Source organism: Oryza sativa, chromosome 10, assembly GCF_034140825.1.
Source record: "Oryza sativa Japonica Group chromosome 10, ASM3414082v1".
NCBI lineage: Eukaryota > Viridiplantae > Streptophyta > Magnoliopsida > Poales > Poaceae > Oryza > Oryza sativa.
Window position 1 is genome coordinate 16327348 of NC_089044.1, and position 20300 is coordinate 16347647.

A 20300-nucleotide genomic window follows, 5' to 3' on the forward strand; every position below is an offset into this window, starting at 1 on the left:
CAGGGCCCGCGACGTGGGCGAGAAAACCGTGTGCCCCGCGCGGCGTGGCGGCTCGGCGCTGGCGAAACCAGGGCGGCGCGCGCTCCCGGTTCGCCACTTGCCCCCATCTCCCGACACGCACGAACGCCATCCCCGCCCCCGCGCCACCGATGTTCTCATCCAAACACATCACCTCCTATCTCCACCGGCACGCATGCCGACTCCTATTATAAATGATCCCTGTTCTTTTTGGCACTGATCCCAATTCACTAGTCGTGCCATTCCAATCACCTCGGCGAGATCAGTCCAAACTCCAAAGAAATCAAGAATTCGCAGATGAAGGTGCTTGTGGCGGTGGACGACAGCCGTGGCAGCCACCGCGCGCTGTCCTGGGTGCTCGACCACCTCTTCTTCCCCGCCGCCGCCACCGGCGACGGCGGCGAGGAGGAGCAGGTGCCGCGGCCGGCGCCGGAGCTGGTGCTTGTCCATGCCATTGAGCCGCTCCACCACGTCATGTTCCCCGTCGGCCCAGGTCAGTCAGTCGTCGTCCCCGTCGGGCCGCCGCAATGCGCAGCTGTCTCGAGGGGTGATTGCTTACGGGTGTTCGCGCAGGGTCGGCGGTGTACGGCGCGGCGTCGATGATGGAGGCGGTGCGGGCGGCGCAGGCGGAGAACGCGCGGAACCTGCTCGTCAGGGCGAGGCTGATCTGCGAGCGGCGTGGGGTGGCCGCGGCGACGGTGGCGGTGGAGGGGGAGCCCCGGGAGGCGCTGTGCCGCGCCGCTGAGGACGCCGGCGCCGGCCTGCTCGTCGTCGGCAGCCGCGGCCTCGGCGCCCTCAAGAGGTACGCACACGCAGTCACGCACACACCCCCTAGCTGTTCGTGTCAGTGTCAGTGACCAGGACTCCATGGCGTCGCGCAGGGCGTTCCTGGGCAGCGTCAGCGACTACTGCGCGCACCGCGCGAGCTGCCCGATCATGGTCGTCAAGCCGCCTCCCGACGCCGGCGACGAAGACGACGGCGGCCACTGCACGAGCAACTGAACTGATGATGGATCGCCATTACATCCGGAAGACCAGCTTTCGAGGGGGAAAGAGAATCAAGAGAGAGACACTTGTTTTACCATTGTTGTTCCTGCTCAGTGCTGAATTTGTCCTTCCAAAGTTCCTACCCTGAAGCGCCGTCAATAAACATTTTTACTGTGTGCTGCCCTGCGTCTCATCTGTGCTTTTGCTATACCGTTGCACATGTTTCTTAATTTTGCAAAAAAGTTTTTGAAACACGGTACAAACGACGCACAGGCGCCTCGCTGCAACGACTATCACTGAAGGAACAATGAAGGAACAATGAGCCGTAAAGGCATCTCGTTATCGATCGGTTGTTGACGGATACATGGGCTATCATTGAAAGAATAATAGCCTATATCACAAATAACCCTAACTAATTAAGCTATACTCACTTCATACAAAACTCTAAAATTAATCGGTGGTGAAATCTCTAATACCGATTTCAGGGCTCTATCCCTGGTTAGAGAAGCTTTTCCTCCCCAAAAATCTGCCACGTGTCTCTTTGCTCCCCAAAAGTTCGCTGCGATGGACCAACGAAGCTTGATTTTTTCTCGCAAAAGCACTTGACCCCTACTCCACCCATCCCTCCTCCCGATGCACGCCTCGCCGCCCACCGGATCCTCCGCCACCCGCGCGCCGCAGCGGACCACCCGCTCATGTCCTCCCTCAAGGCGCGGGCTCGTCTTCTTCACCACCGCCCGGCCACCTCGCCCTCCCTTGCGCTCCCCACCGCCATGCTGCTGTCCTTCCTTGACGCGCGGGGCTGTCGTCATGCTGCAGGAGTCACCACAAGCACGCGATAGTCGTCGCCGATACAAACTTCGGCAAGATCCGTTGAGCCCAATGAAGAGAAGAGCGGCGGTGGTGGCCGTCGACCCGGAGGCCGGATCAGGAGAAGGGAGGGGGCGCTAGCTAGCAGAGGAGAGGAGGCGGCGTGCACGGGTGAGTGGTGGCGTCGCGCCGGATCCTCTGCCACCTGCGCGTCGTGGCTATGACGCCGCGGCGAACCACCCGCCAACGGCCCAAGGAGCAGGAGGGATTGCAGGAGGTGGAGGATAGGGAGCGCATCGCAGACTTCTCCTCGCTCATGTTGACGGCGCTACTTCGATCTTGTAGACGCAGGCGCCATCGAATTTCCTGCAAAGGAGGCCATATACTGTCCGTTGTCGCAACGGCATCGCGGCGAAGATGGAGACGCCGAGGAGCAAGGAGCAGATTGAGGAATGGAGACTGGAGAGCAGCGGAGTCGTTGACAAATAGGAGCGGGGACTGGGGACTGGGGACTGGGAAGGACAAAAAAAAAATGACTTTATTTAGCTGCAAGCCTACAACTGAAGACAGCGTACGAACGGCTAGATCAATGTACAGACGGACGGCTCTGATTTTTTTCATGACGTTGCCATCTAAATGAAAAATCAGTGAGCATTACATTCAGATAGTGTAGGGCAGAAAAACTAAAGATCTTATTATATCATTTGATTGTGCTCTCAGTTGACACTTACAGGCTCCTATCGGATGGCCTAATCAGCTAAAGAAAAAGCCAAATTTTAAATTTTTAAGTATAATTTTGAGATATTTTCAAAGTAGTTTCTTTTTCAACATTGGCTTTTAAGTCACCAAGAACATATTTATAAAAGTTTTATCTACAAATTCATTTTTATTTTCTAACGGCTTATTAGAAAATAAGCCAAACAGTGGGGACCACAGTTCGGCTGCACATACAAGTTGCAATGGGCAGATAAGGCCTCTTTGCAATCATTTATCCAGGGTATAATTTTTTGAGGGAGTATCCAGGATATAATTAAGTAGTAGAAGAGAATAAGGAGGCACTGGTATCTTTTGCTTTAGCTTGAGCTCAACGCAATTCCAAATTTTCAAACAAATAATTAATTCCTTACTCTTCTTTATTGTGCAAATAGAATTTTTTAATGTTATGCACTTTTAGAAGATAAAATTATTTTTTAAAAAGGGATTTTCTTGATTTTTATAGACATGTGGAGGCAGGGGTGAAGCCACACCTGGCTATCGCAGGTGGCCGCGCAAGTTCACCAACAAAAACTCCATTAAATTTATATGTTATTGAATGAATTGATGATGAAATTTATATAACAAATACTAGAAGTATAGTTTGCTTGGGCTCAAAAAATCTTTTTAGCTCCGCCAGGAGATAAAATGAAAATACTCCCTCCATCCAAAAGTCCAAGACCTACTCCCTCCATCCCAAAAGGACTCAATTCTTGGATTTTCGTGCCCAACGTTTGACCGTCCGTCTTATATGAAATTTTTTATGATTACTATTTTTATTATTGTTAGATGATAAAACATAAATAATACTTTATGCATGACTTATCTTTTTAAATTTTTCATTTTATTTCAGATAAGATTGATGGTCAAACGTTAGACACAAAAACCCAGGAATTAAGTTTTTTTGGGACGGAGGGATTATTTCTTTTGGCACCAAGACCAAGGAGTAATTAATTTATTTACAATGTGACAAAACCAATAAACATGCAACCAATAAGTAATAAAATGGTTTATTGGGTTCTGATCAATAATTTAATTTAACACATAATAACTATAAATAGGACTTAAACTTTTGGAAAAACCAAAGAATGGAATAAGTTTTAGACTTTAGAAGAAGGGAGTAAGTAGTTTCATTACTTTGGTTTCGTTGGAATTTGGAATTTGTGCGCATATATTCGACTTCCAACTTATGTATATGAATTCAATGTCTTGCTGCTTTAAATTAATATATGAATAAAAGAGCATAGTTTCCTTAATTTTAGGCATTAAATAGATAAAGAAATTAAGTGTACTTATCATAACATATCATTTACTCCCTCCATTCCATATTGATTACCATATAACTTTTTCACCAAGAAAAAAAAAGTATTAACTTTCCTATATTTCATTTAATGTGAGTATGTGGTAGGGAAAAATCAAGAAACATGCACACTTTAACTCCTCTTAGGCCCCATACATAAGATCAGGTCTAGTTATAAACACATTTCGAGGAGATAAAACAGAAAAGAGAAGAGCAATGGGCTATAGATTTATAGCCAGCTGTAGCACAGACTGCAAGATACATGTGTGTATGACAGGTGCGACCAAGTATAAATTGTGTAGTAATGTTTATAGGAGTATATGAATTTCCTACTAAATTGACTATAGATGATTTGGAGTCAGTGATTGGCTATATTATTAAACTTGCTCTAAGAAACGATAGCTTTACTACCTCGAATTCCTACATACATGCATGCATACTCAATTGTCATGCTTAAATGCAATAATATTACACGTCAAACGAAGGGGCTATGATAATATGATGATCAATTTGAAAATTTCAATTTATGTTAAATGATCAATATAAAACGGATGGAGTATTTCATACTGGCTGGCCTATTATGCGGCAAAGCCGCGTTTATTTTCTAGTTGTAATCCTAATAAACTATCAGGTACGGAGTCAGATTCTTTACCGGGAAAAAAAACAGTGACCGTCAAACCAACGTTTTCTTTTTTTCTTGAATGACTACAACGTCGCGCTCTTTTTTATGTTCTTGTTGTTTTGAAGAACAGTCAAGATATTTTGCCGTCTGTATTCAACTATTGATAGAGTAGGGAGTTTACAGGGCGCTATCTTTCATGTTTATGTTGTGGAGCCATCTATCTATCTTATATTATATTATTAAAACAGTTTTGAAAGGAGGCACCACGTTCACTGTGGGGGTTAGAAATTTACATGTTAATCGGAGAAAAAGAAAAAAAAAAGAAAAGGAGAGTCAAGTAGAAAATACAATCTAAAAATAGCTAAAATTCGGAATTAAAAATAAGCAATATTAAAAGAAGTTTACATATAAGAATCCAATACGAGATTAATCAAAATTCGAAATAAAAATAAAATAAAATCCAAAATTAGAAAATAAAAGGAGAGTCTAAGTAGAAATACAATTTAAAAATAGCTGAAATTCGGAATTAAAAATAAGGAATATTGAGAGGAGAGTCCATATAAGAACCCAATACGAGATTAATCTAAATTTGAAATAAAAATAAAATAAAATCTGAAATTAGAAAATAAAAGGAGAGTCCAAATAAGAATACAATTTTAAAATAACTAAAATTCAGAATTAAAAATAAGGAATGTTGAGGGGAGAGTCCATATAAGAACCAAATACGAGATTAGGTAATACTCGGAATAAATATAAAAATAAAATCCAAAACTAGCAAAAATAAAAGAGAGATTAGTTAATATTCGAAATTAAAATAAAAATAAAATCCGAAACCAGCAAAAATAAAAGAAGATTTTAAGTAGGGGTACAATTTAAAATTAACTGAAATTCGCAATTAAAATTCGGAATAAAAAATTCGCAATTATAATCCATATAAGAACCCGATACGAGATTAATTAAAATTTAGAATAAAAAATAAAATAATATCCAAAATTAGAAAAATTAAAAGAGAGTTAAGCAGGAATAAAATTTTTAAACAACTGAAATTAAACAATAAAAATATTTAAATAACACTATATGGTATTAATTAAAATTTGAAAAAAAAATAAATTATGAAATTAGAAAAAGAAAAAAGATTTAATTATAAATACAATTTATAAATAACTAAAATTGGTGATAAAAAATAAAGACTATTGAAAGAAAAGACCATGTAAAACATATGACGACATAAATTAAGTAACAGTCCTATAAAAGAGTAGAGATGTGGCGGTTGATACAACATATAAAAATTGTTAATAAAACACCAAATAGAATTCTAAGTAATTGACCTATAAAGTAGTAGAGTGGTGGCGGTTGATACAACATATAAAAATTGTTAATAAAACACCAAATAGAATCCTAATGATGATTAAAAAGAGGGATGACAGGAAGGCCGTGAAGCAAACGGGCAAGGCGGTTGCTGGAACTTCTAGAAAGTAAAAAAAATAAACCTGATTGATAATCATTTTTGATTTTTAAAATCTCAATGACAATAAAAAGGAGAAGCAGCGGGCGGGGTGTATAGGAGTATAGTTGCAGAGCCGCCGATAGTTGGCGGGACTTCTAGAAAATAAAAAATGAATTCCAACAATAGTTATGTTTGATTTTTAGAATCCCAATGATAATAAAGACTAAGCGGCGGATGGGCCGTAGAGGAGTACAGTGGCATCGTTTGACGAGACTTCTAAAAATTATAAAAAAAGAAACCCAACAAGACAATAAACTCTAAAAACCATAAGGTCCAAATTTTAAAGGTTCAGAACTTCTACAAAGTAAAAAAACAATAATAATCATGTTCGATTTTAAAATTTTAATGACAATAAGAAAGGAGGCAGCGAGCGAGCTATAAAAGAGTACAATGGCAAAGCCGCTGACGGTTTGGCAGGACTTTTAGAAAGTAAAAAATAACCCAAACGATAATTATATTCGATTTTCAAAATCTCAATAACAATAAAGAGAAAAGACAGTGGACGAGCCGTAGAGGAGTATAATAGCAACGTTTGACGGGACTTCTAAAAATTATAAAAAGAAACCCAACAAGGCAATAAACTCTAAAAACTATAAGATCCATTTTTTAAAGTTTCCAAGAAGAATAAATAGAAATAGTGTTAGATCAAGCAAGCAAATAAAGGAGATGTAAGGGATAGCAAGTGTGACTTTTAAAAACTATATAATTAGAAACACGGGAATGATAATATTTGGTCTTTCAAAGTCTTAATACAATGAGATAGCTACTTAATAAATTTTAAGTAAAATCATACTAAAAAATATATGATTTTGTTTAAGTGCTAGCCGCATAATTGCGCGGGCCACCAGCAATTGTATATAGAGTAGGGAGTTTACATGGCGCTATCTTTCACGTTTATGTTTGTGGAGCCATTGAACTGAAAGTGGTCGAGGAAGCGTAATTGTGTCGTAGTCATCTCTGCTCTTTTTCTTCCTCCTAAGAGCAAGTTTAATAGTATAGCCCACTACTAGCTCTAATTCATCTATAGTCAATCTAATAGCTAATTTATACAATAGTTGTTTACTATACTATTAATATATGGTCCAACATGTCATACACACATTGCGTCTTGGAGTCCGCGCTGCATCTAGCTACAGATCTGTAGCCCACTGCTCTTCTCTCTCATCTTTTATCTCATTAAAATATGTTTACAGCTAGCTAATATCTGCTCTAAGGTCTTTCACAGTACTCCTACCTGCAGCGTTATCTCGTTTGCCAGCTAGACCAAATTCTGACGTGGATGAAAAAAGGTAGTGGGACCATATCTTTACAAAGGTTTACATCTCCTAGCAAGGATCTGGTTTCCTCATGCCAAAAAATAATGGACATGCTATATTTATGGCGACACAAAATTAGCTTGATCACAGTCGGTTAATCTGACCCTTCGATATCATGTAGATTCGTGTTGCACTTTAATGCTTGACTTAACGAACGTTTGATTTGCTAAGTCCGTAGTTATTTGATCTCTCTGTACTACGAACATGTTGCTCCTGTTATATATTAGTTTCCCATTAAATTTGCACTAGCATCTCTCTTATTTATATTTACTTATATATGTAATTTTAGTGTATTAATTAGAACTTACATGGTCTAAAATTACATATGTAATTTTATGACCTACATATGTAATTTTAGAATTTACATTGTAAATACACTAAAATTACATATGTAATTTTATGACCTACATATATAATTTTAGAATTTACATTGTAAATACACTAAAATTACATATGTAATTTAGACACTTACATTTAAGTGCATACCGACTATTTTTTTTACACTTACTGTGAGTGGTCCCCTACTCCATAAAACTTCCAAATTCATCTACTCTGTCCGTCTGTCGTCGCCGAGGTTCTGCGCGGGCTTGGAGCTCGCCGACCACGCTGCCTAGTCCGACGAGGAAGGGGAGTAGCCGGAGCACAGGAAGAAACGGTGGGGGCTGGTCGGGGGCGCGGCGACGCCAAGGAAGGAGTGGGTGGTGAGGGAGAGCCACCAACGGAAGAGAAAGGCACGACGACCGGTGGCAAGGAGAGCCGGGGTCGCCGCCGTGCCATCTCCTCGTCGCCACGCTTCTTTTCCGTCTCCGCGCTCCGTCTCCTTGTTGCCGGCTAAGAGAGGAGGGGCCCGGCGCCGCTCCAGATCCACGTCGCCACCGCCGTCCTCCTCGCTCCGTCTCCTCGTCGCTGCCGAGAGAGGAGGGGCCTGATGCTGCTCCAGATCCGTGCCGCCGCCGCCGTCCTCCTCGCTCCGCCTCCTCGTCGCCGGCCGAGAGAGGAAGGGCCCGGCGCCACTCCAGGCCCCCGCTGTCCTCGCTCCGTCTCCTCATCGCCGGCGCGACGACGGCAACCACCACCACTGCGCGCAAGGCGCTGTCGAGCACCCCACCGTTCTACTATGCGCATGGCGTCATGTAGACTGGAGTCCGCCGTGTGGAGGTGGTCGCCGGCCCGGCGCCAAGAAAGGGGAAAGTGGGAGAGAGAATGGGAAAGTAACAGAGAGAATGGGTTGGGATGGTTGGTTTGGGGATCCCGTGTAGTAACTGTGAGAGGTATGGATTCGTTGTACATTTATCTTAAGGTAATTCAAATAAAGGACTTGCACTGCTACTGCCTAAAGCACAGTGCCTTAGAGTTTTTTTTTAGGGAAACAGTGCCTTAGAGTTACTCACACAGTGCGACGAATTCTCTCGACGTTGGCAAGCAGCGCGAGCTTGGATATGTTGACGTCTGCAGTTCATCACTCATTCGTTAATGCATGTTTCCCATATGAACTTTAATTAGCATGAATCATTTCAACAGAAAAATAGAGTAGAGTAATATGATCACATCCGTTTCTTTTTTTCGGCTTCTGGATTTTCGAAAGGAGCAATCTCAATGAAACTATGGATGTTGCATTAAATTCTTCATCTTGAACCTTCATACGTGACTATGTCTAGCCGCAAATTCATACAGTAAACATTAAAGCAAATCCGTCTCCAACTTGACTGCCATCATGTTGTAGAGGCGTGCATTGGTTAGCCCCTCTTATTCACTACTGGCCTAACTCCAATTTTACTAGCATTCTTTAATCTTGTCGATGACCATCTGATCTAACTCTCCAGCTCTATTTATCAATGTCGATTTCTTACTGATGAAATTGGTTTATAGCCTCTCGCTTAATGTTTTCTTTACACATACGATGCTTTAGATTGACTGCATAATCTTCTTCATTAACCTTGACACTAGCCACCAATAAACTCTCTCGATACTAGAGTTGTTAAGTACACATGGCTCACCTTTTTTCAGTTACAATTCATCACTTTACAAGTTGCATAACATAAAACAAAATTTCCATTTGTTGGCAACAGCCAACATGACACTTCAAACTTTCCTTTCAAGCTGGAGAGCAAATCTAACCTAACCTGAAATTTGAATCGTAGTAGCCCATCCAATCAGTTTGCTTCTCAAATCAAAGAGAACAAGAGGAAAGGCAAACAGAAGGGAAAGCAGCCCAGGCCAAGAAAAGGGTAGAGAAGCAACCCCAGGCCGGCAGGCAAACACGCGCCACACGTTGCCGCTACACCTTCCACCTCAGCACCCTCGATGGCCTCGTCGTCTGCTCGTGGGGTCCTCGTCATCGCTACCCCTGGGCTCGTGGCCAGCGGCAATTGGCTCGCACTGCTGCGCACCAAAAAAAAAGAAAAAAGGAAAGAAAAAACAAGAGATCAAATCGTGGAACTCAACGGGAGTCTCCTCGCGAGGTCGAGTGGACTCCACCACCTTCTCCTCCTCCACTCCAAGCCCACGAATTCGGATCAGCGCCGCCGCCGCCGCCGCCGCCGCCGCGGGAGGAGGGCTCGCCGATTCCACTACTTCACTCCAGTAGGTGGCCAACGCGCGGGGTGGGAGCAGCAGCGACGACCTCCAATGGCGGCGGCGGCCGTCTCCTCCCTCCTCGCCCCTTCGGGATCCTGCTACTCCCCCGGATGCCACAGCTGCTGGGGTCCCGGGCCCGGAGGCGGGCGGCGCCTACCTTCCCCGCGCCGGCGCCCGATTACCGCCGCGGCTCGCCCTGTGAGCTCCCCCCTCTCTCGTACACACACTCTCTCACACACACTCGCCCACTCACTCTCGAATCGCGTGGATGTTCGTTGATTGGGAGGTCGCGCAGCCTAGATGAGAACCGGCACTTGCGAAATAGCTACTTTAGTTGGTGTATTAGAGAGAGATATATATCCTAATTGTTGATCTAATTGCTTTGTATAATTGTATTTGCGCCAAATGACTTCAAACTCGCTCTCGAATGCGCAGTAGAAAACTAGAAATCATGGCCTAAGGCTAAGAGCGCATTAAGCTCCAATGCACGTCAGAAAACTGGAAATCATATGGCCTAAGGTTAAGAGCATATTCGGCAGGTGCATAATAGTTTTTTTTTTTCCTAATCTGAATGTTGTACACTTTTTTAACCTGGGCAGACTTGGGCAGTGCCGAGGAGGAGCAGGTTGGAGTGGGGGCGTGTGGAGGCTCAGAATTCGGGCGCTCGCACCAGCTGCCGAGCAGCACTGCAATGGCTATCATCCACGGTGAGCCATCAGGAGTATTATTTTGTTTACCCTGTACACTCGTCCTGGAAATTCTAGGTCTGCCACGTCGCAATTCGATCGAGTCAAACCAGCTGAATGCCTGCAGATTTCAGTTTCTGATGCAATGTATTGTCTCACCTAGGCAAGGTCCCATGTGAATGTTGGTTATGGGTCGCCGCTGGTGTTCCCAGGTTTGACCAAACCGGGGTCAAGCAGGTGTCTATGCGTTGTTGGAATGGTCGGCAATGCAGGGAATCAAGTTGGTGACGATAGTGATGATGGAATCAAGGTTACCAATGAGAAGCTTCGTGCTGTTATCCGCAAGAGCAAAGAGGTGTTGGAGATCCATCGGAATCTACTTGAGAAGGTAGCTGTTCTATAAGTTGTTGCTGGAACAAATGTGTTTCTCAATCTTAAAATAAGTTGTCTGTTTAAAGTTATGATTTAGCAGGTTGTCACAAGCCCACAAAAATGATGAAACTAAAAAGGTTGTAGCATTATTTGTGTGACCTTTCATTTATGTAGACAATTTTTGGTTGCAGGTACATAAATTGAAAATACAAGATTACTATGAACTTCCCAAAGTATGATATAGTTTTAGTTGTTGGATCACCTATAAAGCTCTCTTATACAAACAAGCGGTAGACATTCATGTTAGTCAGATTCGTTCTATCCACATACATGCTGTTAGAGCATTTCCTTCCACTGTTGAAGTAATAAACATTGTAGTCTCCATTGTTGAAAGATATACCTTTTAGTCTTGGATTTTACATTCTATACCATCACGAGACAGTTTAAGTTCTAGCTTCTGAGGAACAAGGCGGTGTAAAGGTAATGGAGGCTCTGTTAACATCTACCAGTGAGGTCCTTTGCACCATGTTTGATGGAAGCAATTAGGTATTCTACTGAAGGGCTGATGCACTGAGTTTACTGAAAATGTGTCCTTTTTCATGTTCTTGCTGGAATGTGAAATGTTACTAAATGTAGCATGCTAATTTCTTAAATGGTTATTATATAGTGGTGATGAGAAAGGCACCCTGCGAACGACCTTGAATTACAACCTTTTTTTGGGCCATTTTGCAGTTACATTTATGCATGTTGCTGGCTGTTCACATTAAAACATTACTATATGAAACAGTTCTGGTCCTCCTCTTTTATTGTTTACTGAAAATGGTGGTTTTGAGTTATGATATGTGGCCAACTTATTCAGATATCGGCATCAGAAAGGAAGAAGATCACTTCAATTATAGAGGACAGTTCCATTTATAATGAGCAAGATCCATTTGGTCAAAGAGATAGTTCTTTTTATCATCTTGATGAAGTTCCAGACGATGATGAATTTAGCTATGACCTACAGATGTACCTTGATAGACGTCCAGATCAATCTGAAGTTGTTGCAACTCAGGATTATGAGGCACAACTAAGTCAAATAAGTGAAATGGGACAGTCAGTTGCTGAGGGCACTAGTGATGATCCATCTGCTTCAGCTGCTGTAGATCTTATCAATATCATATTGGTAGCGGCGGAGTGTGCTCCTTGGTCCAAAACAGGCAAGATCATAATAGCCACATACCTTCTAATTTTTTCAGTTTCCATGAAAGGACATTGCGGGTTTAACCTAGTACCTGTAAGTTGGCGGACTGGAGGGTGTGTGGGCTAACACCCAAAATTCCAAATACAACATTACATGGTTACATTTCCTGTGTGAGCTGATTTAATTTAAGGACGTGTTGTTTGTGTTCCTATATTAACCGTTCTTGTTCCGTCAGCCCGTTATGTTTCTCGTGACAAATGTTGATGTAGTCTGTCTTCATGCCTTTTTTCATTTCTTGATAGTTTCCATCCAGTTACTCACAATTGGCAACTTTATAACCTATGTCCTGATGAAGCCTCACTTGAGTCGAAGGCAAAAGTAGGCTAATTTCATTTCTGTAGCTTCTGTAGAGCTCACACTCAATGATTGAAACATTGGGGTTCGATGGGTGTTACTTTAGGTGTCAGGGAGAACATAGATGTAGATATATTCATTCCTGCCTGTTGTAGAAGAGCATGCATGCTGTGTCTTACATCATGAATTTTTCGTGCAATGAAGTCGGCCCAACTAGTCAATATCCCTAAACTTGATCTAGTAAAGTACAAATGCATCGATGCCCCAAAAAACTACTCCTATATAGTCTATCTATGGCATGTTGAATTAATTTTCCAAGACTTCAGACATATACACCAGCAACTCCTCAAGCCTAACCATACTATATTTGAGAATTATAAGCTACCAAATTAATTCTATATCTTTGCAAATATTACTGAGCATATTGGACCTGCTATATGCTATAGAACATTCATTCTATACACTACACAATCACAGGTTAGTCTATTGTTTCAACCAGACCTGCTCATAAACCCCCAAGAAAATATTGCCTTGGCCTTGGAAGGCCATGCCAGAGCTTGGCTTGACACTTCCATGCCTGAAGCCCCCAAAAGAACAGAGAAGTTCCAGTTTATTTAATGTACGAATGTCTTTTATTTGTCCCCCCTCACAGGTGCTGGTAGAAGCGTGTGCTGCCCGCATGAGGTTGAGAGCGTCCGGTCACGCGCCGTGTTCAGGGGGTTTTGGGTTTTCCGTGGGCCGTCTTAACCCACCAGTTGAGTTTTTATTGTTTTTAGTGACCTTTTTAGGGCATGAGCTGGACCAACGTACCAAAAGTAGCCTTGAGTTCACCCCAGTGTTGGGCCTAAGCATGCATGAGTCTAAACATGAACAACTCTAGATTTACACTCAATTACCCAAACATGAGGTCCATTTACTAGCTTTCGAGTTGATAAAGGAGGGGGAAGGGAAGATGGTTGATATAAATTCAGGGACTTAGGCAGTTACCCAATTACTATAGCTAAGGAGAGGATGGTCTATATGAGGGACGGAGGGAGGCAATGGTGGTGGCATGGTCACTTGTCCACCTTTTTGGGTGGCTGCAATACACAGTAACTCGACTGTTGCTATATAACAAAACTCATTGCCGTGTATATTTGCAAGTATAAATACACCAGTCGCATTCATCTCTCTTCCCCCTCCTTTGACATCTCTTAATCTCCTGCAGGTGGGCTTGGAGATGTTGCTGGAGCTTTGCCAAAGGCTTTGGCTAGGAGAGGTCACCGTGTCATGGTATGTTTTAATTTTTAAATAAGACTTCCTGAACCAATATTTTTGGATAGACTCAGTAAGCTAATCACATCTAATAAGTTCTACAAGTCAACACGTGATACAAGCAGAGCAAGATGGCATTCGAGTCTACAAGAACTTCAGTTCGCATACGCTGCATATAGTTTAATCATTACTTAGATTGACTTGATTGGAGTAACAAACCTCAATAGACAGGAAACTCACAAGTAATCAGTTGTGGCATAATTAGTTATACAACCTTCTCATATAGAACCAGTTACTACAAAATAATATGATATATTTGGAATAATTGGGACATGTCAGCAGAACTCACCATATGCCCTATTACATGAATTGGTGTGAAATATTTAAGCAAATTTCACGACACAAGTTGTTGGCTAAGGCACATCTATTATGCACTAGAGATTAAAGGACCTAAATTCTGAACAGTACACCTTTGCATGTTGGGTTTCAGTATAATAATTGTAAATATAGAGTAGTTTCCTGGGCTTGAAATAGCTCTGGTACTATGTCCAGAGTTCTAACCTAAACATTTTATCTTGAGAGAAAATCTTGCCATCTTGCAATAGACAAATAGTTGAAACTGAGTGATGCAGTAGTACAGGTATATGACCTTTCTGCAAATTGGCACATTTTCAGGTCCTTAGGTTGATCTCTTCTATGTGTTGCTGCCCCCTAATTGACAATATAAACTAATATTTTGGTGGTTACATTTGTAGAAGTGCTTGAATAGGAAATATGTCTTGTTTCCTTTTTCCTTGAATAGTAGTAACTTGCAATGGGTACATATATTTTATAGGTAGTAGTGCCAATGTATAAAAACTACGCAGAACCTCAACAGCTAGGAGAGCCAAGGAGATACCAGGTTGCAGGGCAGGTATATTATTCTGTCATGTCATGAGAACCTTGTAACTTATTGACTATATTCTCGTTTGAGACTATGTGTACACTGTACAGGATATGGAGGTAATTTATTATCATGCATACATAGATGGTGTGGATTTTGTTTTCATTGACAATCCTATCTTCCACCACGTTGAGAATGACATTTATGGCGGAGACCGAACAGTAAGTAATGGATTGTTCTCTGTTACCACTTACCACTTCATTGCATGTTTGGTGATAAGAAAAATTGAGATTAAAATTTTCTTATGTATAGTCAGTGGTATATCTTTCTTGCCTTTTTTCAGTTGTTTGTGATTTAAAGCTAAGATGATTGACTTTTATCTGCAGGACATCTTAAAACGGATGGTTTTGTTGTGCAAAGCGGCTATAGAGGTAAAAATTTGCTCATATGTCAAGTATACCACGTGCCTTTCCATGAGAAAATACATCCAAAGTAAATCATCATTTACCATTATTTGGGAGTGGCAAATCCTAAAACCTCCATCCACATTACACGTCTGGTTACACAGTCAACAAACCTTGCAATAGACAATCTGAAAAATCTTCTTTCTTATTTAATCTTTTATCTTTCCATTAGTCCTTATTTTGTAATTTGGTGTCTTGCTTACGTTTTTTATGCTCAAAGAAAGATCAGTTGCCTTCCTTATTGATCTGTTCAAGCGGCTTTTCAAGGATAGATTTTGAACTAAAGTATTATTAACATGATTGACCTTTGGTTAGCCCTGTTTCTCTGTCTTCCTTGATATGCTTATAAAACACAAGATTACCTTGCTTTAGGTTCCATGGTATGTTCCTTGTGGTGGCTACTGCTACGGTGATGGAAATCTTGTGTTCCTTGCAAATGATTGGCATACTGCACTACTGCCTGTTTATTTGAAGGCATACTATCATGACAATGGTTTCATGATATATGCCCGTTCTGTTCTTGTCATACACAATATAGCACATCAGGTATGTTGATCTTTAACTTTCGCGTGTGATTTGTGTTTGCCCTAAGTCTCCCAATGAATCACCTACTAAATGCACAATCCATGTGTTACTTCTGGTTCATGGAAAGTTAAGGAATCAAATCTATTAAATGTATCTACCAAGTTGAACAATCATATAGTCCATTTTTAGTCCTTGAGGTCACAGATTGCTCATGAACGAATATTAATAGATCTTTCAGTGTTTAACTTGTCCTTTCTAGAAAGGAAAACATTTTTAGCTTTAGATAGCAGATAGATTCAAGCAACATCATGATGGATATCTGAAACATTAAACAGAGACTACCATGCAGAAAATTGAGATAATACAGAGAAGAAAGTTTTAGAGAAGTCTGAAAAAATTTCAAACTTTCAATGAATAGATTACAGCTTCTGTTTGTTGTCTTCTGTTTTCTGTTGAACAATCTACATAGTGGCTGTACTGAATTATGTGGTTTTTTTGCTTCAGGGTACCTGTTATTCTGTTGATAATAAGTTTACTTAATTTCACTTTTCAGGGTCGTGGCCCATTAGATGACTTCAGTTATCTGGATTTGCCAGTTGATTACATGGATCTTTTCAAACTTTATGACCCATTTGGGGGTGATCACCTAAACATATTTGCAGCTGGTATTAAAGCTGCTGACCGTTTGCTTACTGTAAGCCATGGTTATGCATGGGAGCTCAAAACAGCTGAAGGTGGTTGGGGTCTTCATGGGATCATCAATGAAAGCGATTGGAAATTTCAGGGCATTGTAAATGGCATTGATACAACTGATTGGAATCCTAGGTGTGATATCCACCTAAAATCTGATGGGTACACCAATTATTCTCTAGAAACAGTTCAGGCAGGTAAACAGCAATGTAAGGCAGCATTGCAGAAGGAACTTGGTCTCCCAGTTCGTGGCGATGTTCCTGTCATTGCTTTCATTGGACGGCTAGACCATCAAAAAGGTGTAGACCTTATAGCAGAAGCAATGCCATGGATTGCTGGCCAAGATGTACAGTTAATAATGTTGGGCACTGGACGGCAAGACCTCGAAGATACATTGAGGAGGCTTGAGAGCCAACATTACGATAGAGTTAGGGGGTGGGTTGGTTTTTCCATCAGGTTGGCTCATCGAATGACAGCAGGGGCTGATATACTATTGATGCCATCAAGGTTTGAGCCATGTGGATTGAATCAGCTCTATGCCATGATGTATGGGACTGTCCCAGTAGTCCATGCGGTCGGTGGTCTTCGAGACACCGTTGAGCACTACAATCCCTACGAGGAGTCCGGACTTGGTTGGACTTTTGAAAAGGCAGAGGCAAACAGACTGATTGATGCTCTAGGGCACTGCTTGAACACGTACAGGAACTACAGGACTAGTTGGGAGGGACTCCAAAAGAGAGGGATGATGCAAGATCTAAGTTGGGATAATGCTGCTAAGCTGTATGAGGAAGTCCTCCTAGCTGCCAAGTATCAATGGTGATCAGTCCAAGAAGACCTCGACGGTTGTTCAGTCATTCATGACCGAAATGCCTTTTTCTCGTGTCAGCTGCTCAGATGCGGCCACCATCTAGTTCCATGGCTTACATCTTCCTGTGATTTGGATGAACAGAGTTTTTTTGTCAGATCTGACATCATTTTCAAGAAGGCACATGATGAACCTACTTCCCAGGTGAATACAGCAGCGGACGATGCCTTTGTTGGAAGGTGGCAAAACACATGGAAGATTCAGCCGTCTGCCAGCATGCACCTCTGTCCTAAGGAGAGGCTCCAAGCCCCATTGTGCGCTCTGGAGAGGCTCCAAACCACCATTGTTCGCCCCTGGGTAGGTTGTTGAGCTCGGTTAGATGCTTTTAGTACAGTAGAATAGCAGATACTAGCGGATAGACTAGTTGATATTTCCCCTATGCACCGAGTGGTTCGGTTGTACCTTATTTTTTTCTTGGCTCTTGTTGTCCAGTTCTTCGATCTTTAGACGATTAGCGTCCCGGGATTTCCCAGATGACATTGACATTGATACTAGTGGGAATTTCCCCTGCAAATTTACTGTCAGCTTTTCCATTGGTCTGCAGCTATGATCAGTTAAACCCGTGGATCCCATGGTGGCTTTCCCTTCTACTTGTGACTTGGGGAGGTAGGCAACACTGCCCCTTGATAGTTGATGCATACGCTTCATGCAGATTCCTCGACTGGTCCATTGGCACATGAAAGAAAAGGAGATTGCAAGTATGCAACGACCGTGTGGGTATCAGCGTGTGCAATGCTCGCAAGCTCGCATGAGGTGGCCGCAAGCCTGCGACGCCGGATGCTTAGCCCCAAGGAGAGACGGTGACATACAAGGTAAGGTATCTCCAATTTAACTTGCCCACACAAGCTCACCATTCCTCACCTGCAAAAATTCCTTCCCTACCAAATGGATTCTTCTTCCATCACCAGCGTCCATTCCACGACAACTCCAGCCATGTACATGTATATATATATAGTCCTCGACCTATGCATGACAGATTCCTAAGCTATAATCAAAGCTACTTCTGCCTAGCTGAATCCCTTCATCCTGCGGCACACCGATTTTGGGGGTGAATTGAGCGGTAGCTCCGTCGGTTGAGGAGGAAGAGATGGACGGCGCCGGCGGCCGCTCGTACGAGGACTTCAAGCCGCCGCACAAGATGGTCCGCGAGCCGCCCACGCACACCCTCACCATCGATCTCTCCGCCAAAGGCAAAGCTCTCCTGCGTCTCCAATTTTTCATGAGCAGTCCTATTACATACATACATGCTCTTTTGATTTGTTGCTATGCATATTTAGCTACTTTAGGGCATGTTTAGTTCCCAAACAAAATTTTTCGCGTTGTCACATTAAATATTTGGACACATGCATGGAGTATTAAATATAGACAAAAAAAAAACCAGTTACACAATTTGCCAGAAAATTGCGAGACGAATCTTTTAAGCCTAAGTGTGCCATGATTTGACAATATGGTGCTACAGTAAATATTTGATAATAACGGATTAATTAGGCATAATAATTAAATTCGTCTCACGGTTTCCTGGCGGAATCTGCATTTTGTTTTTTTATTAGACTATGTTTAATAATTTAAATATGTATCCGTATATCTGATGTGATGTGCAGGGGAAAACTTTTTGCCAACTAAACATGCCCTTAGACTGAGTTCGGCCAACTTTGTCTGACACGGAAAACAAAGCAAATGATTAGAACCAGATTAATTAAGTATTAGCTTAAAAAACTTGAAAATGGATTAATAAAAGCAACTTTCCTATAGAAAACTTTTGCAAAAATTCACACCGTTTAATAATTTGAAAAGTGTGTGCGTGAAAAATGATGGAGGCGAGTTGAGAAAAAAAGGGAAGAACACAACCTTAACATAAGAATAAAGTTTCTTTTTTCTTTCAAAATGCTTTTCGTGTGCTCTGTCCCATTTTAAACGCTGTTGTATACGAAAATGCATAGGGAGTACACATTATTAGCACCCGTACATTCTATACACCTGGAAGATGCGTCCTCGCAGAAAGAAAAAAAAAAGTTACTTGTGGTAATACACACGTCGTCCCTGACGATTATTTAAGGAAGAATGGTTCTGTTCTTTTCAGTTAATTCAACAGATTATATTATTGCCATCATATCATGAAGTATTTGTTCCACACGCAAAAGAAATACGTTTTGTTGAAAAATATTTTTGTACTACATTGCTCGATCCCTTAACAAAGCTATTTGTTTTTAAACTGAGATCATTATTATATTTCAAATGATCCGGCTTTTGGTAGAAAGCCAAGATAACGAAATACTACATGTTAAGTTTATTTATCAAAATATTTAATTTATATCTACAATTGTGTCGATAATTTGTTTCAAATTGGACAAAGTTTATGACTCGTTCCATTTTGGTGATCGATGGCGTGTCATATATGCAGGGTACAAGAAGGAGCACATCAAGGTGCAGCTGGTCCGCAGCCGGCGGCGGCTGGTCGTGAGCGGCGAGTGCCCCGTCGCCGGCGAGACCAACCGGTGGAGCCGCTTCCGGCTGCAGTTCCCGGTGCCCGACGGCTGCGACCTCAAGGCCATCCAGGCGAGGCTCCACGACGGCGTCATCCGCGTCACCCTGCCCGGCGTCAAGCCGCAGCAGCAGCCGCCGCCCGCCAAGACGGCCGCCGCCGCCGCGGTAGTAGGAGGGGATCAGCGGGGCGGCGGCGAACGATGCCAATTCCTCCGGGAGCGGGGAAAGCTCGCGACCACCCTGCTCGGCGTGGTGCTCGTCTTGTTTAGCTTCGTCATCTACATCAGGTACAGCGTGAAGCCATGAACCGGGGGGACACACGGTATTTATTTCTGAGATGACGAGCACTGATCGATCGCGATGATGCGATGGGTTTCGCTGTAAGAATTAATGAAATCCATCTGAATGGAAAAATGAAAATGGAAATGTAAACAAAGCCTTGGCTTTTTCTGTTCATATATATGATCATCCATGTCGCATGAAAGAGATGTCCCCATGCAAATCCTTGTGCAGTACTATCATCTGACTTTAAGTGGCTAACATGTGGGCCTTATACCCATCGGATTCACGTGTCACAAAAAGTCCTCCAACTCCTAGACACTAACTTTAGGTGGTGTTTGGTTGGAGAGACTAAAGTGGGGCTAAACTTT

General features: G+C 42.4%; 3 protein-coding genes across 4 annotated transcripts; all 3 read left to right on the top strand.

Annotated features, from left to right (window-relative positions):
- The first annotated feature begins 236 nt into the window (after positions 1 to 236).
- Positions 237 to 1185, top strand: LOC4348710 (uncharacterized). The gene is made up of 3 exons (XM_015759074.2): positions 237 to 511; positions 592 to 820; positions 900 to 1185. Exons 1-3 carry the CDS (start codon positions 316 to 318, stop codon positions 1018 to 1020), a joined length of 546 nt encoding a protein of 181 aa, XP_015614560.1. The 5' UTR covers positions 237 to 315; the 3' UTR covers positions 1021 to 1185.
- Positions 1186 to 9715: 8530 nt separating this feature from the next.
- LOC4348711 (soluble starch synthase 2-1, chloroplastic/amyloplastic-like) lies at positions 9716 to 17725 on the top strand. The gene is made up of 10 exons (NM_001423036.1): positions 9716 to 10088; positions 10490 to 10597; positions 10740 to 10964; positions 11808 to 12147; positions 13693 to 13757; positions 14575 to 14652; positions 14733 to 14843; positions 15009 to 15053; positions 15459 to 15632; positions 16165 to 17725. The coding sequence occupies exons 1-10, from the start codon at positions 9942 to 9944 to the stop codon at positions 17119 to 17121; spliced, it is 2250 nt and encodes a 749-aa protein (NP_001409965.1). The 5' UTR covers positions 9716 to 9941; the 3' UTR covers positions 17122 to 17725.
- On the top strand, positions 17711 to 20134 carry LOC4348712 (inactive protein RESTRICTED TEV MOVEMENT 2). Of its 2 annotated transcripts, none has more exons than XM_015759076.2 (3): positions 17711 to 17978; positions 18178 to 18356; positions 19568 to 20134. In XM_015759076.2, exons 2-3 carry the CDS (start codon positions 18254 to 18256, stop codon positions 19954 to 19956), a joined length of 492 nt encoding a protein of 163 aa, XP_015614562.1. In that variant the 5' UTR covers positions 17711 to 17978; positions 18178 to 18253; the 3' UTR covers positions 19957 to 20134. The 2 variants fall into 2 exon arrangements, with proteins under 2 accessions (XP_015614562.1, XP_066160808.1); XM_066304711.1 differs by having other exon boundaries at positions 17847 to 17978; positions 18143 to 18356.
- Positions 20135 to 20300: the final 166 nt, after the last annotated feature.

What these genes read in the sequence shown, in the direction of transcription:
- LOC4348710 (XM_015759074.2), top strand. Translation starts at nt 316, where the DNA reads ATGAAGGTGCTTGTGGCGGTGGACGACAGCCGTGGCAGCCACCGCGCG. An exon ending in CATGTTCCCCGTCGGCCCAG is followed by an intron (nt 512 to 591) that starts GTCAGTCAGTCG and finishes GTGTTCGCGCAG; the next exon opens with GGTCGGCGGTGTACGGCGCG. An exon ending in GGCCTCGGCGCCCTCAAGAG is followed by an intron (nt 821 to 899) that starts GTACGCACACGC and finishes GGCGTCGCGCAG; the next exon opens with GGCGTTCCTGGGCAGCGTCA.
- LOC4348711 (NM_001423036.1), top strand. Translation starts at nt 9,942, where the DNA reads ATGGCGGCGGCGGCCGTCTCCTCCCTCCTCGCCCCTTCGGGATCCTGC. An exon ending in TTACCGCCGCGGCTCGCCCT is followed by an intron (nt 10,089 to 10,489) that starts GTGAGCTCCCCC and finishes TAACCTGGGCAG; the next exon opens with ACTTGGGCAGTGCCGAGGAG. An exon ending in TGCTCCTTGGTCCAAAACAG is followed by an intron (nt 12,148 to 13,692) that starts GCAAGATCATAA and finishes AATCTCCTGCAG; the next exon opens with GTGGGCTTGGAGATGTTGCT.
- LOC4348712 (XM_015759076.2), top strand. Translation starts at nt 18,254, where the DNA reads ATGGACGGCGCCGGCGGCCGCTCGTACGAGGACTTCAAGCCGCCGCAC. An exon ending in CATCGATCTCTCCGCCAAAG is followed by an intron (nt 18,357 to 19,567) that starts GCAAAGCTCTCC and finishes TCATATATGCAG; the next exon opens with GGTACAAGAAGGAGCACATC.